Source organism: Crassostrea angulata, chromosome 7, assembly GCF_025612915.1.
Source record: "Crassostrea angulata isolate pt1a10 chromosome 7, ASM2561291v2, whole genome shotgun sequence".
In the NCBI taxonomy this organism is placed as follows: Eukaryota; Metazoa; Mollusca; class Bivalvia; order Ostreida; family Ostreidae; genus Magallana; species Magallana angulata.
In genome coordinates this window covers 54489861-54516123 of record NC_069117.1, presented here as the reverse complement: position 1 = coordinate 54516123, position 26263 = coordinate 54489861, and the positions used below count along the sequence as shown (strand labels likewise).

The 26263-nt window shown below is 32.9% G+C and overlaps 2 protein-coding genes across 2 annotated transcripts; one reads left to right on the top strand and one right to left on the bottom strand.

The window, feature by feature from the left end:
• Positions 1-1838: 1838 nt before the first annotated feature.
• Positions 1839-24317, top strand: LOC128192690 (ran GTPase-activating protein 1-like). Its single transcript, XM_052865584.1, has 17 exons — positions 1839-2005; positions 7105-7232; positions 7355-7414; positions 7759-7938; positions 8069-8203; positions 8338-8496; positions 8653-8766; positions 8868-8967; positions 9173-9257; positions 9376-9433; positions 17451-17540; positions 21790-21882; positions 22196-22240; positions 22346-22406; positions 22497-22588; positions 23046-23170; positions 23551-24317. The coding sequence occupies exons 1-17, from the start codon at positions 1891-1893 to the stop codon at positions 23618-23620; spliced, it is 1710 nt and encodes a 569-aa protein (XP_052721544.1). The 5' UTR covers positions 1839-1890; the 3' UTR covers positions 23621-24317.
• On the bottom strand, positions 23943-26263 carry LOC128192691 (ankycorbin-like). Its single transcript, XM_052865585.1, has one exon. The coding sequence runs from the start codon at positions 26163-26165 to the stop codon at positions 24759-24761; it is 1407 nt and encodes a 468-aa protein (XP_052721545.1). The 5' UTR covers positions 26166-26263; the 3' UTR covers positions 23943-24758.

The following is a 26263-nucleotide window of genomic DNA, read 5'->3' as shown; positions in this document are numbered from 1 at the left end:
ATGTTTATTATAAATTGTCAAAATCTATATATACTTGTTACTGATTTCAAATGCAATTTCCCAGATTTTATAGTTATCTATTTTTGATAACTTTTTATTATCTTTCATCTCCTTACAAATAATTTATTTAATCAATTACTTTACACAGGGAAATATTAACCCTCGTTTTAGTTCCCCTCTTTTGCCCTCGTTGCCAGTGGGCAAATTCCAGACACTGTTAAGTTATCTCTCTTAAAACACAACTGCATCTGGGGGAATTAAGGAAAGGGCATAATTAACATACTGTCTGCAAGAGAAGAAGGGCAAAAATTACCAGGGGCCAAATAATCCTGTATACAATAAATAAATGGTTTGAAGTTTGGAAAACAATTTTTTTTTCATGAAAGATTAACCAGTTCTTATTAATTCTTTGTTCATCTCCACGTTCAGCCTTCATTAACACCTCGATTTCATTTTATTAAAACAAAAAGAATAAAGAAAAATGAAAACCAGAGTCCAAAGAAAAGAATGGAATTCAAAGTTTTTACTAATGTAATCAGAAGTAAAACTTTAAAAATTGTGATACGTCGCATATGGGAGCGTGAATTAAAGATCAAGTTTTAATTATGTTGTGTTTTACTATACAAAAACATTTATAAGAAAAGAAAAGACATTTGGTTGAAATTTTACATCTTTTATATATAGTCAATAAGAAAAACATAATATATGGCAAACAAGAGTTATGGCAAACAGACTCTAAGCGAATGGATCTGTCCACAGAACCTGCATGTATCAACAACATGTTACTGTAATTAATGCAACAGGAAACTTTTGTTAAATTTATCTTTAATCCACTTTGAAGTAGGATTACTATGAAAGGACAACTGATAAAAGCAATTAAATGTTTTATGTGAAATATTATTTATTGTATTTTCAGCATTAAGAAAATAGGATGGAGGGGGTGTTGAAAATAAAAACGTTTTTTTAAGCTGTTTAATACATGCTATATTTTAAATGGACCAGGGACGTATATACGTCCCTGAATGGACCAAGAGGAGCCATGCACTATTTTTCAAAGGACTATATATATGGTATGGGCCTAAAATGGCCCCCTAGATGGAATATCCTTATTTTACTGCAATTCTTTGTTTTCTTTGTACAGATATATATGTGATGTTTAAACTTAATGTTCATTTTGATTCAAGTGCTCACAATTTAGAAATACGACATTGTAAAGACAACCTTTTCCCGCCATTTTTGCATTTTAGCATAAAAAAGCTTGTTTTCAAGCAGTTTTTCTTTCAGGAAACATAGAGCACATGCTTGAACCAACAAAATATTTTAATCAGAGATGTGTCTAGCCAAGTCTAATAAGTGACAAAAAATTTGTCCTGGTTCTAGCATGCGCTCTATATCTCCCATTCGTAAAAAGATAAGAAAAATGTCAATTTTCGACTAATTTTGATTGAAATCAGAATTATAGAAAAAGTGTCACTTCTGACGTCATATACTGCAAGTGAGTGCAAATAAATCAAACAAATATGTGAAAAATATATTTTACATCAACTCTTCTATATTATAACATAACATTTTATTGTACCCGAAACACTTTAAAAAATGGTGAATTATGGGGGCCAAATTTAACTCTTATCATATATAGTTCTTTAATGAAAATAAAACTGTTCCCCCCTAAAAATTAATGGTCAAACTAAAACACTTTATATTAACTAACTGATATTTATAAATTGCGGAACATTCTTATCTGTAACTGATTTTGCAAGGGTCAACAGCAACGAAAAATATATAAAAGTCGACTAATTTAAAACGCGATTTAATAACCAATAAAACCGGAAGTTTCGTTTTGAAAACGCGCGCATGGTTGTTTTCGATATTGTTTAGAAAATTATCAACATGACTTCGAAGGATATTTCAAGTGTTACAGACCAATTGGCCAAGACAGTAGTAGATGAACAATATGAGCTTAGTTTTAAAGGAAAAGGGTTGAAATTAGACACTGCAAAGGATGGTAATTTATCTTTATTTCCTCTTTAAATTCTTCATACATGTGAGCCTGTGTGAAACTGGAAACTACATGTACATGTAGCTATACCCCTGACCTCAGTGGATAGTATCTTTATATATAAGAGAAAATTCAGAGAAGTATTTCCTTCGTCATTCGAAACCATGCATCTCTATTTTGATGAATTATTGGTTTCAGCAGTGTCCATCCAAGTTTGTTTAGCACTTGTTCTGAAACCAGGTCTGAGTCCCGTTTGGTGGTTCAATGCCTAAGTCTTCTATATATTTTACCTACCTAATGGTACTTATTTTTTGTTCATCTTGGGTTACGGTTTTCTGAAGAAAAAGAACATCACGTTTACCACAAAGGCAAGTACTCCAACATGTTTACTTAATAATACATTTGTTTAAAAAATTCTATGTGTCGATTTTTCAAAGGATAAATGAAAAAAAAGTCCTATTTGGTAAGTAAAATAGGTATACCGTTAAGACATTGAACCATCAAACGGGACTCAAACCACCAAACGGGGGTTGCGCCCATCCTCATGGATGCAAAGGAGTCAGCAGTTTTATCAATTTTTTGTAAATACAGAACCTGAAACGTGCTACTACACCTCTAAAACGAACCGTACCGTTCACAAAGCGTACCGTACCGTTCACAAAACAAACTGACCATTCACAAAGTGTACCGAACCATCCACAAAACGAACAGTACCATGCAAAAGTCGTGCAAGATAATTTATGCAAGACCCGCCTTCAGACGGACAAAAAACGTAACGTACGATGCAATAATCGTGCAACTTCTATATACGCTTATTGACCTAATGTCTTTCGATGAATACGGACAGAGATTATCGCTGACCAGTTAAGTTCAATATTTTGCTAGATTTTTTTTATACGAGATTAGATAACACATACTATGATTTTAAACTGTTATTCTATTTAAAACAGTTACAAAATATTTAAATTTAATCTCCTTTCTAATGCCGTAATCATTTCTTTGGTTTTTGACAAAACTTGCATCGCTGATTTCTTAAACATCATAAACTATTAATGTTCACACAATTCGTGGTTATACTATTTTGATTATTTTTTATTGAAATGTTTGAAACATTGGGTACATACTGGACCTTACATAGCTTTAAGTGATTCTCAGGAGAGAGATCAAGATCGTTACCCGAGATGTTGAAAAAAATAGCGTACGTTAAGAAATAAATACATTATGGCTAAACAAGGGTTGAAATATTATAATATATAATTTTATATCCTTTTCAAATTAAAACAAATGAATACAACTTAAGTTACGCGGACCCAGAAAATGATCGGTGCTTTCAACATGAAGTTAATTCTCTTGTGATCTGAAATCGTAAATGGGTACCTTTTAATTTATTTGTTCTTAGATAAATTCAAATTAATTAACCAAATATTTATTTATCATTTGATTTAATATCAAATTTCAAATCAATTTAAGTCATGTTCTTTTTTTCTCTAAACAGACGTGATGTTGTAACTGACAATCCGATTAAAATGTCGGGAGCTTGCCATAAAGTCTTATTTTCTGTTATCGGAAAAACCCTTTTGATAGAACAACTTTTGATTTGTTAATTAATCTGCAACTAAACTTTAAAACATGAGAAATGAGAATTTAAAAAAACCCATTTCAGATCATGTTTTAAAATATATGTGGATGTGCTGTAGTAAATGACAACTACATATTACTGGTGACTTCAGCTATTTATGTAGCAATAAAGAAACAAAAAAATCACTTATATGATAAATTATAGATAAATACATGTACATAATGTTAGTAAATTAAATGCAAGCATTGAGCTGAAAAAAGGACACGCATTCCATAAAATAACTTTCATCTAAGTCTTTATTTCCCGCATAGCTGGTATTGGCGTGATTTCACATGAACAAAAATCACTCGTGCGATATATGTGTACAGAAACTGATCAGAAACACAACAGCGTCTTTCATCTTGGGTTCTATACACAACAGGTGTTATTGTCTTATTTTGTTTTTTAGCAGTTATTATGTCTCCCCTTTCAAAGGGGAGACATATTGTTTTTGTTGACTTTCTTCTTCTTCTTATTCTTCTTCATCCAAATTTGTCCAGACCGTAACTTAAATACCCTTTGACATTAAGACTTCAAACATGGAACATAGGTAGATGGTATTGAGAAGGAGTGCAAGCCACCAAAATTTTTGACCTTGATCTATTTTGTTTTTCATGGTCAAGCGTTTTATAAAAAATATTGTCCAGACCATAAAACTAGACTCCTTCAACATACAGACTTTTATTTTGCATCATAGATAGATGGTATATAACCTAGTTGAACCTTACCAACATTTTTTACCTTGACCTAAAATTTTTTTTTAAGGGTCAAATTAGAAAAAAACTTCATTTTTCAACCCCTGAATATACTTTGACAGAAGGACTTCAAACTTTAACCAAAGAACAATAATAATACACTGAGGTGTACTATTGATTAATATTTGACCTTGACCTTGTTTACTCAAGGTCAAATTAAGAAAAAAAATTAAAATTTTGTCTGGGTCGTAACTTTAATACCTTTTGACATTAAGACTTCAAACCTAAAACATAGATAGATGGTATTGAGTAAGAGTGCAGAGCACCATAATTTTTACCTTGACCAATATTGTTTCTCAAGTTAATTTATTTTCTAAAAAAAGTATTGTACAAATTATAACACGAGATTCCTTAAACATACAGGCTTTAAACTTGTATCACAGATAGATAACTATAAACGAACTAAAATACCATGAGACATTTTTTTTTAACCTTGACCCTTTTCCTAATCAAAGTCAAATTAAGAGAAAAAATCATTTTTTTTTCCAGACTTAACTTAAAAATTCTTTGACAGACTTTAATCTGAAAAAATAGTTTGATGATCTAGCGAAAAAGTGAACCAAACCCAACTTTTTGACCTTGACCTTTTTTGATCTCGGGGTCAATTATCATGAAAATATTCCTAACAATAATGACTTTGTATCATATATGGATGATATATAACATATAGCTGATATCATTCTTTTTCACTTATTAAATTTGCCCTATATTACAATCCTTGGGGAGAAGGGGAGACAGGTGGGTTTTTTTGTAAAAAAAAACCAAAAAAAAAACAATACCCACTAGTTGTACTTTACATCTAACTCTGTTTATTTGGACGCTTAAACAGGTGTACACTAGATGCCGGTATTCACACCTTTCCACGAACACCTGTTAGGTAACTCATCACAATCTGTCGTGTGTATAGTCTGAATATATCTTACTTCTTCTTTGTTATGTTCATGGCTTTTCTAAAAAACAAAAGAACTGTCTGTAGATATGAACACAAACAACTACACGGACGACTATCGGCGCGTAGATCCGTGGAACAATTCAGCGACTCTATACATGCGGGATTTTCACATATTAACTTGCGATAAAAATATCATTTACTGGGTACATTAATGTACCAAAAAACTGATTAATTACATTGTAAATAGTTGAATGGGATTATAACATTTTGCAAGTAGATGTAAACACAAACACACATTATTTGCACACAATTACATGCACTCAGAGAGAGAGAGAGAGAAGGAGAACTTGTGTGTTGATTTTATTACTTGAAGTTTTATTACTGAACTCTATTATTTCGCTTAAGGTTTCTATAATTGGTCATTTGAGCGGGATTTTATCTCAGGACTCCATGTGCTTCGCCTGTCAATCTGTTTTAGTATAACAGGACAGATCACGTCATGTTCCGGGTGCTACTTGGCTCCTCCTATATGGCTAGATGAAAATTATCAAATGAAAACGCTTTTGTTTATGTTTTCTTAAATCCCTATTAAAAAGGGTTTTGAAATTATTCAACAATAATTTCCTTCCAACTTCATGATTACATAACTCATGTACTGGCGATCATAGTCTTTTGTAATTTTACATCGTCTATTTACTAAGGGAATTTGATTGGCAAAAGTATGCAATAAAGAATGATCATACAAATTATGAATAAAGAAAAAGAAAGATGCTTATAAAAATAACAAATAGCCGAGAATTAAGACAACGATAAAAGAAACTTAAGAAATATCGGAATAAAGTTGGGACAATTTTTCATAGCAATTTTAAATGGATAAGAAATATTTAATGACTTCAATTCAAGTACATGTATAGAAATAAAACTTAAGATGCTTTGTAAAATTATCGACAGCTCACTGAATTAACAAAAATATATTGGATTAAAGTCAAACAGTTCTTTTAATCTATCTTAATGATTACATTAATCTAAAATTGAATACTAATAATAACAGACTAATCAAAATAAGAAAATAAAAATTACCCCTGCTTCCCGGTTGTCACTGAGTTCACCTTTCACGAAACGTATCATAAGCAGGGGAACGGATGGAATTTCTTATTTTAAATAGATTGAAATACATTTGTAATATATTATATAAATAAACAAAAATTTCATTATCATATGTCATAATTACCACCTTGCTGAAGTAGATCGGGCAAAAACTTAACAAAATTTTATGGAGAAAAATCAAAGCGTTCAGGCCATGCCTATCTCATTAATAAAGCGCCCAAACCGTTCACAAAGCATGCAGCTATTTTTAGCAAAGCGTACCGTGCAAGAAGCGAACCATTCCGTTCACAAAGCGCACCGTACTGTTCACAAAACGAACCATACCATTCACAATGCAAACCGTACTGTTCAAAAAGCGTACCAGTGAGCTTTGTGAGTGAAGTGACAGGGTGGCATTAGGTTTTATAGATTTATGTTTTAAAATTTATTATTGCCTATTAAAATGTATTTTAAAAGCATCGTGAACATTAAAGTCGGAAAAATAAATTTTGATCAAAATCATTTTGATGTCCCTTTTAGAACCAGGTCTATATATTCCTTTAGTGCATTAAAATTCAAATTCTTTCTTATGTTGTTTAAAATAGGGTAAATTATACATGGCTAGAAATCAGCCCTGACTTATATCGTCTTAAATGGTCACTGTTCTTTTAAATACTCATGCATCATTTTATATCTTATTAATTTAACAGGTTCTATATATGAGTCTTTTCTTACGTAATTTTTGAATTTGTAGCAAAAGAAATTGTTGATGAAATAAAGAAATGCAAAGTAATGACAGCATTACGGATGGAGGGAAACACCCTTGGAGTAGATGCAGCAAAAGCCATTGCTGAAACATTGGAGACACGCAAAGAGTTTCAGGTAATCTATGCTTGAACAATGAACATTTGTTTTAAGTATGCCATCATAAAATAACATTTCTAACTTTACACAATTGAATAAAAATGTTATATATAAATTATTTGTCTCTCTCATTTTTAAAGCATGCTCATTGGAGTGATATGTTTACTGGACGACTGAAATCAGAAATACCAAAGGCTTTGGCAAGTAGAATTGTTTTGATACTAGTATTTATGTTGAATTTTTTTATTTTTTTATTTTTTTTTGGGGTGGGGTCACATTAATATCAACTACAACCTAAAGAAAGCTTATAGGATACACTGTACTCATGGTATTGTGTTTGTTGTTCTAAGATCCATACTATAATAAATCTAGATTTCACAATATCTAATTTCCATTAGAATTGTTATATGACTTAATGTTTGAAAATTTCTAATATAATAATATGTTACCTTATACAGGATAATTTTTTTTAGAGTTTCATAACATCATCTTGATGTAGTTATTTTCTATGTACAAATAGTTCAAGTTTGTGTTTGATATTTAGGAGTTTTTGGGAGGGGCCATAATGAAGGCTGGAGCGGGATTGGTGGTCCTTGACCTGAGTGACAATGCATTTGGTCCTAATGGAATTGTGGGACTAGTGGCTCTACTGAAGAGCTCCAGCTGCTACACGCTACAGGAGCTGCGGCTCAACAACAATGGATTGGGTATAACAGGAGGAAAGGTGGGATTAAAGCTGAAGAATGGCAACTCTTCAGCATCTATATCAATTTGTAATGTGTTCTGAAATTGATGACACCATTACTTTAATCCAATTTCAATGGAACATTTCAGCTATATTGCTTTTGTTGCAGGTGTTGGCAGAATGTTTAACAGAGTGTCATCAGAATAGTGTGAAGGCTGGTAAACCTCTGAAACTGAAAGTCTTTGTGTCTGGACGAAATCGACTGGAAAATCCAGGAGCAACAGCCCTAGCTGCTGTGTTTAAAGTAATGGATACTTAAGTCCACTAAACTGCTATTGATTTAAAAAGGATCTGTATTACTTTAAATATGTAAACCTTTTGATAACTATGATTGAAAACACAAATTAAATGAATTGGATACCACTTTTTTTTTTTTAGGCCTTGGGTTCTCTAGAAGAGGTGGCTATGCCCCAAAATGGTATATATGCCGAAGGAATTACAGCCCTAGCAGAGGCTTTCGCTGAAAATAAAAATCTAAGAGTCATGAACCTAAGTGACAACACATTCACACAAAAAGGGGCCAAAAATATGGCAAAAGTTAGTATGTAAACAGATACTCCATGAGGTCCTTAATAAATCATGTGTTATCATTAAGAACAAATTTCTGATTCTGCATAGAATGGTACACCTTTAAATGTTGCTGTTGTTGTTGCAAACATGATACATTTATGAGATATGTTAAACATTTTTCAGGTCTTACCAAAGTTACAGAATTTAGAGGTGATAAATTATGGTGATTGTTTGGTGAGGACAGAAGGGGCTATTGCCATTACTGAGGCCCTCAAAGAGGGACACCAGAAGCTCAAAGTAATTGTTCATGTCACACAAAAGTTTTCAAGTCTTAAAGATAATAGATGCCTGTTATTCTAAAGCATTTAAAATCCTTGCTATTCCTTATTTTTTTGTAGGAGTTGAATTTGTCAGGAAGTGAGATACACAAAAGAGGCGCAATAGCAGTTGTGGAAAACATGAAAAATAAACCAAACTTAAAAAAACTTGACCTCAATTGTAAGTTTGTTAGATGCATGTTTAAGCAGATATGTTTCTATCTTCTAATTGATGATAAATGTTAAGAGATATTAAATTTATTGTCAAAATGAAATTTAATGGTCATAAATTTCAATAAAGCTATTTCTAAAGCATTCTCTGTTATTTTGATGATAAACCTTACAATGTATGGACTTTGTGGTTTATTTTATGTTTCCATGTGTAGGTAACATGTTTGGGGAATCGGGTATAGAAGAAATCAAGGAAGCAATGAAGAATAATGGTAAACTGGACATCCTTGCCTCACTTAGGTTGGTAATGTATAGTTACCTCATGTATAGTTGTATCAAAATCTTCACAATTTCTTATAAATTTATATATAACCAGTGTATGGTGATTTAATGTTTTTATCTCATCATTTGTTAACAGTGATGACGAAGGATCAGATGAGGAAGAGGTAGATGAGGGTGATGACCAAGGCGAGGAGGTCAGTTATCTGCCCTTGTAGTTGTAAAATACAGAAAGATTTGATAGCTTTTATTTAGTGATGAGTACACTGAAAAATTGAGTTATTTACTGTGTTATTTGCCAGAGTATTGTAATACAGGTCGATTTAGTATTTTTAAGGCGTCGAGCTAATGCTCGGCAGCCTTCTAGCGATCGTCTGGATTGGCAGTCGTCCAAAAACTCATGCTCTGCACCGCCTTTTTAATGCGCATAGAAAATAAGTTCCTTGAAGTATTAAACGTATTACAAAATTTGTATTCCTTTTGTTTAACAAAATTGTGTACAAAAAATCGAACTTTGCCTCCCTGGTTATTGACAACTCATTGCATTAGTATAAATTTGCTTAATCAGGAAATGCCGGATGAATACAATAAGGTGCAATGTAAACATTCACTAAAATATTATTTAAGTTTATCGCTTACATTTTGATTGGAGACCGTGCCCGATAGAAATAAAATTTGATATGTAAAATTCTCCATGGGGACGAGACTCGTCTTCTTTCTTCACACACCTATTAACTCAAATGTACCAACACTATGATATAGACTCTGTTATTATTTGTGGAGATTTTAACTCGAGAATAGGAAAAACACAAGATGGTAATGAAGGTACAGACGAACTACCACCTAGAATTACTATTGATAACACTCAAAACCAGCACGGCAATTCGTTCTTGGAATTTTTAAACGATAGTAGATGCTGTGTTCTAAACGGTCGCTACGGCAATGAATCGAACGAGTACACGTATTATTCAACACGAGGAAAATCAGTAGTAGACTACATCTGTGTACCTCATGATATTTTCAAGCAATGCAAAAATTTTCGCATTACCAATTGCAAAGACTTAATAGAAGAATTTAATTTATTTCGATTGCTAGGAGAGAAATCTTAAAGTCCCGATCACGCATTGCTTTCATTTGAGCTGGCAATAAATGCAGAAATTCCGCACCTAACAGCTGATAAATGTTTAACCCCAAATGCGGCAAAAAACCATCGCTACAAGTTGCGCCAAATTCCACCTGACTTCATGAAATCAAACATAGCAACAAGTGCCATTTCACGCTTGATAACCAACATTGAACAAAGCAGATCAACACAAAACCAGTCCGACGACTTATACAATGACCTCTGTAACATAATAATAAAAGAAATGGAAGATGTGATCCCAAAGTTTGATTGTACAGCGAGAACCCGTAAGAAATTCAAATATCACAAACCGTTCTGGAATGAAGAACTTACCTCTTTGTGGAAAATAGCTAGAGAAAATGAAAAGAAATTCCTGAAATGCAAACAAAATCACAGAGAAAAACAAGAACTACAGAAAAAATTTAAATATTCGCAAAATAAACTTGACAGAAGACTCCGATATTATGATCGAAAATGGCGCAAAGGAGAGAGTTTAGAAATAGAAGAAATTTCGGTGAAAGACCCGCGCAAATTCTGGGACAAAATTAAACACTTGGGCCCAAAGCGAAAATCTAAAATCCCGTATGAATGCTATATGGAGGACGGTAGTGTAACAACGAATCCTGAATATCGTAAACAAAAATGGAAATCTGAGTTCTCCAATCTCTACAACCCAAATACGGACTCCTCATTCGACTCCGAATTTAGAAATACGGCTATTATCCAAAAACATGCATTTGAACAAAACATGCTTGATCCATTATACATCTCCAACTCAGAGCTTAACAAAACTATAGATATAAACGAAATAAGGAATACCGTACTAAAAAATAAAGACGGGAAATCTACAGGAATTGATCAACTGCCAAATGAAGTACTAAAAAATGACACTGTTATAAAAGCTCTGCACAAAATGTTCAACTTTATATTTGAAAATCACAAAATACCGACCATTTGGAAAAAAGCGATCATATATCCCATCTTAAAAGACCCAAATTCTGACCCTAGAATTCCACTGAATTACAGGGGCATCAGTCTACTCTCGGTCATATCCAAAGCGTATAGTTCCGTTTTAAACAACAGATTAACAGCTTACCTAGAAGACAACGAACTCTTAGTTGATGAACAAAATGGTTTTAGAAAAGATCGAAATTGTGAAGATCACGTTTTTACTCTGAACAGTCTAATACAAAATAGAGATACCACGTTCGTTACATTTATTGACCTACAGAAAGCATTCGACACGGTTGACCGGGATCTACTACAATACAGTCTCCTAACTAACGGAGTGGACGGTCATTTTTACAACAATGTTAAATCTTTATATCACAATACAGAATCTTGTGTGCGCATAGGAGATCATCACACCGCATGGTTTAACTGCACCTCCGGAGTTAGACAAGGAGATAACCTATCGCCAACCCTTTTTGCCCTTTTTATTAACGACTTAGCTAGGGAAGTTAAAAATACAAAAAAGGGAATCCCTATTCATCATACTGATGTTGGAATTCTTCTATATGCAGACGATATAGCTCTCATCACTGAAAATGAAAGAAATATGCAAGACACTCTTGACGTTGTAAGTAACTGGTGCAAAAAGTGGCACTTACAAATCAATTTAGCAAAAACAAAAATCTTACATTTCCGAAAACGAAACAGTAAAAAAAGCAACTTTAAATTTTACATAGGAAACACGAAATTAGAATATGCATCAGTTTATAAATACCTCGGAGTGTTATTTAACGAAAACAGAGACTTTAAAAATAATGCCGAAAATCTTTCTAAATCTGGAGGACGAGCTCTTGGTTCCTTAATATCCAAAATCCACAGCTTGAAGGACATTGGGTTCACTACGTTTGAAAAATTATTTTATAGCTGTGTCGCCCCGGTAATAGATTACTGCAGCGGAGTATGGGGATACCAAAACTTCCATTCACTGGACCAAGTGCAGGACCGAGCAGCAAGATATTTCCTGGGAACACATCGTTTAGCACCATTACTAGCCGTACGAGGAGAAACCGGATGGGCCCCTGCTAGCTCCAGACACAAATCTAATATGGTCCGCCTTTGGAACAAATTTCAGACAATGGACAACAACAGGACGGCAAAACAAGTTTTCATCTGGGATCAATGCCTTAACAACGAAAGGGGATGGAACTGCCAACTAAAAGCTGTGCTAAATTCCGTGAACATGTCAAATATCTATACTAACGCAATATGCTGTGACGTCCAACTTTTTATCCAAAACCAACACTCGACATCAGAAAACATTTGGTTCGCAAATCTTCAAAACTCTCCCAAACTCAGAACTTACCGTCTCCTAAAGCAAAACTTCTCAACAGAAAATTATCTTCTTATGAACATTCCAAAAAATCAAAGATCTGCCCTAGCTCAGCTCCGATGTGGAATTCTCCCTTTACGTGTTGAAACTGGACGCTTTCGAAATGAACCTTTAACTGACAGACTCTGTGTTTTTTGTAATTTAAATGAAATTGAAAATGAAATTCACTTCATCCTAAAATGTACATTATATAATGATTTACGAAATTTACTTATTAGAAATACCACTGGCTCAACAAATTATGAAGAATTTGAATTATTCAGAACTTTAGTATGTACTTATCCCCGGCAATGCTCTCAATTTATTATTAATGCTCTAAAACTAAGACAATCAAAATTTTCACGTTGACTTTTAAATATGTAATTTATATAACCAGTGACATATAGGTCCGATGGGCCGGGTGCTATTATCTTGTATTATTGTTTCACTGTATTATTGTAACATGCAAAATGCACATGTCACTATAATAAATGATTTACTTACTTACTTACTAAATTTAGTTGTTATCGGGCATGGTCTCCAAAATAATTGTAAACCATAAACTTATCTAGAGATTTTGTTGCAATTAATAAACACGATAATGCAGTTGGTTTGGTCGAGCATTTTAGATAGCACGTGTTGTGGATTTGTTTGTAAACAACCATAGCATAGGTAATCTTGTTTCAAACGGGAATTGAAATAAATAAAAGTACATGTATGTTTTAATATTATAATTAGGGACACACTGTTAATGTATTCAAATTATGGGCCTGTGAAAATTGTGTGAAGACTTTTTAAAGCAGAAAGAAAATGATTTTTTTTGGAACTTTGAAATTTCTTCGACTTTTTTGTAACCATGATGAGTTATTGTTTTATAAACGCATCGCTACCTATTTTATAACGAAATATACTGATTATTGTTTTTGAAACAGCACAAAACGTAATTCATTTCCTTTTTTATTCTAATATTATTTGATATACGACTATTAGTACAGTACAGAAATTCAAATTATTGATATCATTCTATATAAAAGAAAATGTCAGCTCGACGCCTTTGTGGCCGTTCCGGCCTTTGATTTTGTTTGAGTTTGCATGTTGATGTACATCCACAGAAGTTATGAGGCCAGCATTTTTAGCTCACCTGAGCCAAAGGCTCAAGTGAGCTTTTCTGATCACAATTTGTCCGTTGTCTGTCGTTGTCGTTGTCGTAGTCGTAGTCGTCGTCGTCGTTGTAAACTTTTCACATTTTCATCTTCTTCTCAAGAACCACTGGGCAGATTTCAACCAAATTTGGCACAAAGCACCACTAGGTGAAGGGGATTCAAGTTTGTTCAAATGAAGGGCCAAGCCCTCTTTAAAGGGGAGATAATTGAGAATGATTGAAAATTTGTTGGTATTTTTCAAAAATCTTCTTCTCAAAAACTAATCGGCCTGAAAAGCTTAAACTTGTGTGGAGGCATCCTCAGGTAGTGTAGATTCAAGTTTGTTCAAATCATGGTCCCCGGGGGTAGGAAGGGGCCACAAGAGGGGGATCAAGTTTAACATAGGAATATATAGAGAAAATCTTTAAAAATCTTCTTTTAAAAAACTAATAGACCAGAAAAGCTAAAATAAAAATGGTAGCATCCTCAGATAGTGTAGATTCAAGTTTGTTCAAATCATGGTCCCCAGGGGTAGGATGGGGCCACAATTGGGGGATCAAGTTTTACATAGGAATATATAGAGAAAATCTTTAAAAATCTTCTTTCAAAAAACTATTAGGCCAGAAAAGCACAAATTAAAATGGAAGCATCCTCAGATAGTGTAGATTCAAGTTTGTTCAAATCATAGTCTCTATGGGTAGGGTGGGGCCACAATTGGGGGATCAAGTTTTACATAGGAATATATAGAGAAAATCTTTAAAAATCTTCTTTTCAAAAACTATTAGGCCAGGAAAGCTCAAATTAAAATGGAAGCATCCTCTGATAGTGTAGATTCAAGTTTGTTCAAATCATAGTCCCTGGGGTAGGGTGGGGCCACAATTAGGGGATCAAGTTTTACATAGGAATATATAGAGAAAATCTTTAAAAATCTTCTTTTAAAAAACTATTAGGCCAGGAAAGCTCAAATTAAAATGGAAGCATCCTCAGATAGTGTAGATTCAAGTTTGTTCAAATCATAGTCCCTGGGGGTAGGGTGGGGCCACCCTTGGGGGATCAAGTTTAACATAGGAATATATAGAGAAAATCTTTAAAAATCTTCTTTTCAAAAACTTTTAGGCCAGAAAAGCTAAAATTAAAATGGCAGCATCCTCAGATAGTGTAGATTCAAGTTTGTTCAAATCATGGTCCCTCGGGGTTGGGTGGGGCCACAATTGGGGGATAAATTTTATACAGGAATATATAGAGAAAATCTTTAAAAAAATTCTTTTAAAAAACTATTAGGTCAGGAAAGCTCAAATTTAAGTGGAAGCATCCTCAGATAGTGTAGATTTAAGTTTGTTCAAATCATGGTCCCTGGGGGTAGGGCGGGACCACAATGGGGGATGAATTTTTATAAATAGAGAAAATCTTTAAAAATCTTCTTTTCAAAACTATTAGGCCAGGAAAGCCCAAATTTGAGTGGAAGCATCCCCAGATCATATAGATTCAAGTTTGTTTAAATAATAGTCCAGGGGTAGGGTGAGGCCACAATGGGGGATGAATTTTTACATAGGAATATATTGAGAAAATCTTTAAAAATCTTCTTTTTAAAGACTATTTGGCCAGAAAAGCTTAAAGTTGTGTACAGGCATCCTTGGGTAGTGTAAATTCAAGTTTTCAAAATCACAGTCCCTAGTGGTAGGGCGGGGCCATGATGGCGGTTTGAATTTTTACATAGGAATATATAGAGAAAATCTTAAAAAATATTCTGGGAAAGTTTTCAGTACAAAACTCAGTACTATGTGTGAAAGCACAGGTTATGCAGATTTAAGTTTGATGAAACCATGATTCCCTAGAGAAAAGTGGGGCCACGAAATGGGGGGTAGGGGTATATAGGATAGAGAAAAATCTTCTTACAGGTACAACAACAAAAGGGGCTTGGTATTTACCAAAAAAAAGAGGTGGATAAAAATTTGCAGATTTTCAATTTTTTTTAGCAAGATCTACTGTACTTAGTTGTCAAGATATTTTGATACTGTAATGCTAATTTGATCAGAATTAAGGCAATTGTTGCTCAGGTGAGCGATGTGGCCCCTGGGCCTCTTGTTTAAAATTTCGATTTACAAACCCGCCGACCCTATTTTTTAAAAATTCAAATAAAAATAAAAGGACCTGAACTAGCTATTTATTTTATTTTTTCCTCCGACCCGAAGTTTTCTTTCTGGTAAAAATAAAAATAAATGTTGATGCAATCACGTATGTGTAGTCTGAATTATTGTTGTTCATGCATTGATTTAATAAAAAAAACCAAGTTCTTTCCGATCAAGTCACAGGCACTAGAAGTCACAAAAAGCCACCAAAGGGCCTACTCCTGTTTGCTTTCGTCCAACCCTACAATTTACGACCCTATTAAGTTTTGTGATCGGCAACTTAGCCAGAATTTCCTCAATAAAGAGAAGTTGAAGTCTTTTTCTATCACAATTCTGTAAATTAAAAAAAAACACCTCATTGACAAGAAAATGATAAGTTACTTTTTAAAAAAAAACATTTTTGCAAAATAAATTCTAGAATAATCATAATTTAACCGTTTGGAAATAGATCCTCTACATAACGGTTGTAAGTGGGTCATAGGGTTGGACTAATAACCATAAACACACTGAACACAGGTCTTATGACTGAAGGAAAGAGAATAATTTTATTTGTCATTAAGGTTAAAGCTAACAAAATAATGAAACATTTCCTTTATTAAAGGTATAGTTACATAAATAAATAAAATTTTAAAAGTTATTTAGTCTTTTTTAAATAAAAAAACTTGTTTGATTTTTTACTGACATTTATGGACATGCTTCTAATCCAATTTATTTTCAGTTACAATATTTTAAATTTTGAATTTGTGAATAGCATTGTTAATTTAATCAAATAAATTATTTCTCAAACTTCTTCCTATTTTTCTGCAAGGAAGAAGTGAAAACTCCCTTATTTTTTTTTTTTGGTCTTAATGTATATGTACAGTATGTACTTGTATTTATAAAAAAAAAAAAACCTTCGTTTTTATACATGCATGTACAATATATCAACACAAATTTTCAGTGCCCATGGATAAAATATGTTATGATAAGAACATCACCAACAACCAAAATTACTTAGATATTTTTAAAAAATGGCAGCTCCTAGACACATGTTCTTATTTTAAAAATAAAAAAAATATTGTTGAAAAATTGTTTTATTTTCATTTTTTTTCTTGACGGACAAATTTTTCAATTTTATTTTTATTTTTTTTCCCTCCTCCTCACCAAATAATTTGAAAAATATTTCGTAAATCTAAAAATAAAAAAATGCTGGCCTGATGTAGATTGCTTTGAATTTTATTGATAAACATTTTTCAATGAAAAATTTACCGATAGTCCAAAAACAATTAGCTAGCTGTCCATATGTTGAGTGGACAACAATTTTATTAAAATCAGCTGTTCTGATACACTACCACTCTCGAACAGTGGTAGCACAATAAAACAGCTGATTTTAATCAGATTGAGTTGACAATAACTCAATGGAGGTAGTGTCAGAGTTGTTTGACACATTCATTTATTTCCAAAACAAATGCCATAATTTCATTTCTTAAAGTATAAACTGAGTTGACTGATTTTTTGCAGGAGGATGTAGGACAAGATGATGTTGAAGGGGAAGAGGTCAATGACCCTGAACTCCAGGTCAAGGGCAAATCCATTTCTCCAAACAAAAAGGTAAATAAGATTTGCACAATTAAACCAACGAAAATGTGTGGAAAAAAAAGGAAATCATTAAAACCGAAACTGGGATGTATATTTCTTTGTACTTTAAGCCTAAACAATGGTTAAAGACAAATGTTTGGCTCGATGTACATGTTTAGAGAGTGCTGCCACACTATTAGTGTGGATACTATTATTGATCCTAATAAAAAAGATATATGTAAATTATTGTAAGCACATACAGCCAACCAAATAAATAGACTGACAGATTTCAAAGAATTGTGAAGACAGTGTAAATTTGATGCTCATTATCTACATGTTAACCCTGGATTCTCCATCAAAGAATGTTTAGGACAAAAAAGGCACGATTTGACTTTAAATAAGGAATAAGAAGGTGGTTTGTAAGGTCAACTGTGGTGTCAGTTCTGGTTTATAAAACTACCTGGAGTTCAAACAAAAAACTTTTTTCTGATATTTTTCAGAATGATGCGGCCACACTTGACCTTGCAGATGACCTTGGAAATTTGAAGCTATCATGACCTTAGCATCCTTAGAAGACATCTGTGTTTTAGAAAACATTGGACTTTTTAAATTTATCTGTGATATTAGGATTCCTCAAAATTAAGATTTTATGTTTATTTTTTTATTTCACTTCATTTTAAAAGCATTTCATTTTTACCCCCTCACTTTTATTTCATTATCATACACATAAATTTTTTCAATATTTGAATTTTATTTTCTATTTGATACAGTTGAGTTACATCTTATGTACCCTACCTTTGTACTATGTAATTTGTCAAGGTTTGGAATCACTGCTATGATGTGACAGATCAGTATTTTCTTTTCTCTCTTTGTTAAACCATAGTACTTTCAGTATACAAAGTTGATGCTTGAATGATCTTTAGACACTTTTTGTCATCTATACAATAAATAAAGTGTTAAAATATTTCTTCTTGTTTATACTTAGCCCCTTGTGCCTTAATTGTCAGTAGGAAGATATGACAGACTGGGTAAAATTTTTAAAAAATTTCAAATATTTACATCACCCTAGTATGAATCCCCCTATTTCTTACAGAAACTTATAGTTAATTCATAGCTCTATAGAAACTGACAGGACTTAAATCTACACGCCCTATTTATCAATTTGTTGAAACCTACAGCAACCTAAATAATCATGATGATGTCAGGCTCAAATTCCAATAAGAGACGATTTGGCTGTTTCTTTTAGCTTACACTAGACTTTGACCCGTGCGTGCACGGGTTAACATTACATATCGGACATTTACTAAATAGATACATCGACACATTGTAATTTTGACATTTACATAACAAAGCTATAAGCCTACAATAATGCTATTAATTTCACTACACTTTCCTTAGTTTGAATAATCTAACTGTGTCTCAGAAAAGGCCTTCACTACAGTTAGAATGCCTTCCATATACCAGGTACCCGTAATGTAGCAGAAAATTGCAGACTCGCTCCGGAACAATTTTGGAGAAAATCAATGAAGTTGCCTTGAAAATAACAGTCAAATTCATCATAATAAACCTTTTTGAGACTGTGAATACGGTACCTTTCATTTAAAAATTTCACCAACGTACACGTATTTATTTTCCTTCAGAGACAATACACAGAACGCATTCTATTGTAAAACTGGGTCTGTAGGACATTATTCATTTTTACGATAAAACATAATATTCTATCTTCACACTCCTATGAAATATAATGTGACTTTTTGCATGTAATCAAATATTTTTTGTCATCACGAAGACAAAAGTAAGTACTTAGTTGAAATGTATATCTGTTATTTTATACTTTCTCTCATAAGAAATCATTAATATATATATGAACAGAATATAAAGGAAATTTCTAATGAAAATTTACCCATATTTGTATTATCTTTTCTGAGTTTATTCATGCAAATATGCACTGTGGAAATATAAACTAAAGTTCCTGTTAGCGTGAATGTATTGCGGAAGCACAAGATTGTAAAATCCAAAAAATCCAGATGATTTCCGGGATATTTTTAGGAATTTTCATTGATTATTAATTAGCTGAGCTTAACTGAGAAAAAATAAAAACAAATTGGTAATCTTCAAGTACCAATGACGTTTAGAATATATACAACAAAAGACAGTATTTTTCCGATTTATCGGTATTAAAGAACAAAAATTCGAGTCTATTATTATACCCCCGGCAAACGAAGTTTGGGGGGGTATATAGGAATCACCTTGTCCGTCTGTCTGTCCGCCTGTCTGTGCAATCGTGTCCGGTCCACTTCTTTCTTATGGAGAAACATTGGAAGTTCTTACTTCACACAAAGATTGCTTATGACCTAAGGTTGTCATGACCTTGACCCAAGGTCATTCGGGCAAGGTCAAGGTCACTGGCAGAAAAAATCCAAATTTGTGTCCGGTCCATATCTTTCTTATGGAGAATTATTGGAAGTTCTTACTTCACACAAAGATTGCTTATGACCGAAGGGTGTGTCATGAGCTTGACCCAAGGTCATTCGGGCAAGGTCAAGGTCACTGGCAGAAAAAGTGCAAAATTTAAGTCCGGTCCATATCTTTCTTATGGAGAAACATTGGAAGTTCCTACTTCACAGAAAGATTGCTTTTGACCTAAGGGTGTGTCATGACCTTGACCTAAGGTCATTTTGGCAAGGGCAAGGTCACTGGCAGAAAAAGTGCAAAATTCGTATCCGGTTATCATCTTTCTAATGGAGAATGTTCTTACTTCACACAAATATTGCTTATGACCAACAGTTTAAAAAAAAATAGAGCAGTTGTTATTTAAAGAAAATGGACGGTGAAATAGATTCATCCAATATTTTCTATAATTGGAAAAATACACGCATTATGATTTTTATCTTAGCGGGGGGTATCAATCGTGAGCTTGCTCACAGTACCTCTAGTTTTAATATAGTAGTATAGATACTGATGGACATAAATAGTACTAGTAATTTAGTGAATTTTACTTACTTTTTACAATCAATTTATTAATTTGTTAAAGGAAAGATGTAAATATAAATAATAAAATGCTTTCTTTGATAATTCATGTGGGTTATGAAGGTAGCAATCATTTACATAATTAGCTAATACAGACAATCTAATTAAAATTAGATCCTTCATATTTGATATGTCGCTGTGAGGATTTACTCACAGCGACATGAGCGTGAAGGACCAAATTTTAATTAGATTGCTAATGCAGGTAGTGTATTTTTCTGCAAAGTCACCACCTTCATGTCCCATGTGAATCGCCAAAGAAAGCTTTTTATTGTTTGAATAAATGCATTAATTACAAAAAAAAAGTATCTATATAACTGTGTCTGGACAAAATCAAGATCTTGGATCACCGATATATTGTAAATGGTGCACAGTTGGTTTGCTTCATACACAGTTTCTGGTCACATCCTTATCAACAAGACTGAACAAAACCTTGTTAGACTGATAGATGATCATACTATATGTAGCTTATTGCACTAAGATACTGGTAATTACAATGAAAGTCTCCTTTATATAAAATATGTGTAGAAGGGTTTACATTATAATTATATGTAAATGTAAGTTGACACTTGTTTTCTTGGTAAAAAAAAACCTCTTAACTATAATGCTGTAATAAGCATGTGCACATAATGAGCAAGTGAGCTTTTTTTATTGACATTAATAGCTTATCAATATGTGTCCAGTATCTGTGGTTGCTGTTCATATTCTTTTCTGGATCACTTAGCTAATTTCACAAAATTATCACATATCAAAGATTTCTACGTGATGGCCTTTCCTTTTTGTGTACCGTAGTGAAAAAACAAACCCTTTGATGTATTTAAGACAAAATGTGAAAATATTTGGGGTGTGTTTAAAAAATCTTTTATTTTTAATGAGAACAAATAGCAAATATTATATAAGAAACATTTACACTTTAAAGTTTTTAATTAGATTTATTTTGTTGAGGATGCAGCACATCTTTCTATTGAATTATCAATTTCACCAATACATAGATTAAGATGAACATGAAGATGAGATATTATAAATGCAAATATTTGTAAGTCAAGAAATACTAGAAAATGCTTGAAGGAAACGATCAAATATTCTACTCTTGATCAGCAATATACGCTCAACACATTAGAAGTGCATAAAGAAGGGAAAAGGTGTCAAGTAGTTATATTATAAAAGCTAGCATATACTATAGCATTACTTTTAACATGCATTGTTAAGATATCCTCAGCAAAACCACAAATTTCATTCATTTATCCACATACAGGTTACTGCAAAAGACTTCCTTGCGTTTCCTTCCCCGAGTAAACTACTACAACTAGGAAGTGGTCGGGCACAAGCACTGAAGGAGGAACTCGGAGTAAGTCTGCTCTCTGTTCTCATTGCATCATCAAATGCAATAACAAAAACAACAAACAAAACAAAAAATAACAAATCAACTGTAGAGTTAAATAATGAACTGATTGTTCAGTATTTTTATCAACATTGTTATTGCATGGAGAAAGATAATCACTATGTGGCTGTATATATATACATGTGTTAGGTCCTCAACATTAGTAGGGCATCTCATTGCAATTCATTGGTGATTATGGTTTTTTTAATTCATTCATTTCCGTCTGCTATATTGAAATTGAAGACAAATTATTGGTTTCTTTTCAAATTATTTTTTATAGGCTGATGTGAATGACTTAGAAAAGGCTGTCCAGGCATTTATGAAGGTTGGTGCAGATTACATTTGAATCACAAGGAGATATTTCTTATTATACATAAGAAGTAGACTTAATGACATCCGTGAATAAATTGCTGTTCATAATTTTTAACAGATATCTAGTGTGGTAACAATGGAGGATACTAAAGCTAAAGAAGCAGCATGTGACTGTGCAGGTAATGTCCACAACTTAGTCAGAGAAATCTAAAAACATGATGTCCCAAAACGAAACTATGCCTATATTGCAATATGCTCTTCTATTTCAGACCAAATAATTGAAGAAGCTGTCAAATGTAATAGAGAAAATGATGCAGTCCTCCTTGCAAATACAATATTGGTGTATATAGGTGTATTAAAGGTAGTTTCCATAAATTGTCGATATTTTGATGGTTAACACAATATTAAGTTCATTTACATGTATATATCAGTTTCTTTCAAGTATTTCACAGATTGTTTTCTAAAGAAAATTTACCTTTTACCAAATAAACATGGTTGTAAAGATTTTTTAAATGACCAATGATCTTATTTTTACTTTTTTCAGCAGCACTTTTATATCCCAAGTTATTGAATATACAGAGATTACATTCTGTATTATCCTGTATTAGAAACTTTTCTAATCACAAAGAATGACCAATGCAAATTAAATATGTTACACATTTCTCCCATTTTCACAAATTTGTGATATACGGAAACAAATGGCTATATGAAAGATGCCCACAAATATTGTAATCACAGTAGTATAGCTTTTGTTTGATTGCCCTGTTAGATTTGATTATTGAATTGCTGTATTTATTCACCTCTCAATTGTGTTTTAGGGTGAAGATAAATCATATAAGCCACCCAACAACGTAACCGGCCCACTGTTGGTGCTGGAACATATTGTACGACAGCATTACTTCCCTAAGTTCTCCAGAGAAATGTTGCAAGCCTTCTGTAGCAAGTAAGTAGGAAACATCAGAAGTAATTCATTGACTCTGAAATACTGCTGTTTGTATCTTGAATAGTTGATTCCTAATTATTCTTTGGATTAATGAAAGAATACATTCACTTGATGCCTCTAGCTAGAAATTAAAAATATTGCCAAGGTACTTTAATCTATTTTTATGAGAGTTTTTTAGACACTAATGTTGGAGCATGAAATAACTGATGTAAATATGTACACTAATAAATTTATTAAAAAATGAATTTTCAATGATAATGATATTATAATCAATTCAAATTTTGTTCATGCTAAATACAATTTGTTTTAAGTACTAGTATGTGGTGTCTACATGCATGTAAAATGAAGAGCAACTTTTAGATAAAACTTTTTTTTTCCAGACCACATCCACTTCTTGATTCCACGCCACAAGCAAGACATAAACTGTTACAGACACTGTATGCGTTTTAAATAACTACAGTGAGAATTTTGAACTGTTCACTTTATATCAAAGAAGACTAGACCATTCTTGGATGTGAAAATTTATGAACTTTTTAATTAAATCTTCATCGAAATAAGAATAGTCTATGTTCAATCATATACCTTGCAAACATTTTTTTTACCAAGATGGGTAGATATAAAATTACCGGGGTATATACCAGTAAAAAATTACCATTTTCAGACCCATTCTCCCTTTGTTTCAACTCTATAACTTTGTAATAAAGAAACATGGGTAGCCATTTTTTATTAAAGGTTTAGACTTTTGTGACAGAGGAAAAACAATCTTTCATACTTCCATGAAGCAAAATATTTATTTCAAACATCTAAATGTGAATTTAATTCAAGGGAAACATTATTGCACAACACAGATACTGCATCTGTACATAAACAAGCATCTTCATATCAGGATGTTGAAAAAACTTCCTTTACTTCAATAAATACAAATGATAATTGGAACAATAAAGCTTCAATGTAACAAATGACCACCAAAAACAAATATTTTATTTGTCTATACAATTACAGTAAGCTAAAAAAGTACCCACAAATGTATAAGTGAAATATTTCTTGCAAAGGAATTGGAAAACAAATAGTGTTGTGTGTTAGTACAAAATCAGTATAAAATGAAATATACTGAACAAAAAATGTATAAATAAAAATATGAAAAACAGTTGCCTTTTGAATTTATTTGAATAATACTGACAAGCATTGTATTGTTTAAGGTTGTTCACACACTTCAGAGGTGAACTGGTCTGTTTTCAATACATAGAAGTAAAAAACAATACCCAGTGGAGTAAACACATGTGCATGCATGCATGTACTATTGATTCAATACATAAAATAAGTGAACATCAGGGAATATACAGCATAACAATTATACATATTACAGTTCATAATATCTCGCTCACTAAATAAATTTGTCTTTAACTTTTATCTTTTTGTAACTTTTAATTTGAACAAAATTTTGCATGTACCGGTACATGTTTGGGGTTTTGCAGGCAACTGTATTTATAGCTGCAATAAGATAGCCTTCTCTGAAAGAAAAAAAAATGGAGAGCTCTCGAACCATGGAACAAAGTTGCATTAGACATGCAAACATTATGAAATAAACTTACAGAAATTGAAACCTAATATATGCTTGCATGGAGGTTGGTAATGGGAGTTGATCAATTTTATGAAGGTTATATGACTTTGTCAGTTGGTGTCTAATGACTTGTTTACACAACTGGAAGAGTTTTTTTGGAGATGGATCTTTGTTTTCAACATAACTAAAAACTTCCTCAATGAGAGGAATAACTGAGGACTCTTCCTGGAAGGCAGCTAACCACAATTCTCTGCTTTCTTTTGGAATAGCACCGAAAAGAATCAAAAGTCTCACAAGAGAAGAGTAAGAGGATGGCTTAAGATTGTTGTTTGGCACTGAGGAAAACAAAAAAGGTTGTAAAGCATTTGTAGTTTTTGTCCCATCCCCATATAAAAAGTCAGCAGTTTGGTCCATAGCGACTAATGTCATGGCCAAGTATAGTGGCATGTCCTTTCCAATGGACTGAATAGTGGGTTGAGCTCTTGCTGAATAGGAGTTTGGATCACTGCCATGCAGCAAAAGGAGTTCTGTAACTGCTATTGAGTTTTCCTGAATGTGTTGTAACTTTTTGAGTTGTTCTTTCTGTGTTTCATCATTGGATTTTGATGATTGAAAAGCTATTTCATTCATGTACTGGAGAGTTTTACACATTGATATCAAAGACAAATGAAGAGGGGTTCTTCCTCTGTTGTCCTGGATGTTTATGAAACTTCTCTGTGGCAAATTTTTGAGAATGAATGTAACACATTCAAGATCACTTTTCATGACTGACATGTGGAGAGGTGTGAATCCATTAGGAAGATCTTTGCACTTGAGGATATCTGGGTCCGACACAGACATGAGAATTTCTAAAATTTTCTTGTCTCCAATTTCACATGCATATAGCAAAGGTGTTTTGTGGTGGATATCTTTTATATTTACATTACAGTTGTGGCGACACATGAAGCTGATGAGTTTGTGACCATCATCCAAGTTGATTTTATGAGCTTGAATGTTCTTCAACACTGTGTGAATTAGACGACCAGAGCTTGTCGGTAAATTTGCACTACATCCATTATCAAAAAACACTTGTATAATTTTGGTGTATCCTAAATTGCACGCAGATTCAACAGGGTTGTGAATTTTGTAGTTATTGGTGACATAACTTGATACATGTCCCCAGCTGTCTAAAGAATAGTTTTTAATGAGATTCAACACAGCATCAATATCATTATCCTCTATTGCTTTGACTAGGTTACTTTGTGAGGACTTTTCTTCCATCGCATGGTTCTTGGGACTGTTTTTCTTTAATCCACCCGATGTCCTGGGAACAGATTCTGTGCGTGAAGGGATTTCAATTTTGTTTTGTTGGCAGACGTATCGTGTAAGCGATGCGTTTCTACTCTGGAGTAAGCTGTCCTCGTTTTCATGTAAACAAGACATCGCCTGGCCCATCACTTGACAAGAAATTCTTGAAGAATGTTAAAATAAAAACACATATTACTTCACTGAGTCACTGCGAGGTACAGAATAGGCTATTTTTTATATACAAT

Bases quoted from the DNA above. Each gene is read 5' to 3' on its own strand.
- LOC128192690 (XM_052865584.1), top strand. From the start codon at position 1,891: ATGACTTCGAAGGATATTTCAAGTGTTACAGACCAATTGGCCAAGACA. The intron at 8,204-8,337 runs GTAATGGATACT...TTTTTTTTTTAG, and splicing joins CCCTAGCTGCTGTGTTTAAA to GCCTTGGGTTCTCTAGAAGA. The intron at 22,407-22,496 runs GTAATGTCCACA...CTTCTATTTCAG, and splicing joins AGCAGCATGTGACTGTGCAG to ACCAAATAATTGAAGAAGCT.
- LOC128192691 (XM_052865585.1), bottom strand. From the start codon at position 26,165: ATGGGCCAGGCGATGTCTTGTTTACATGAAAACGAGGACAGCTTACTC.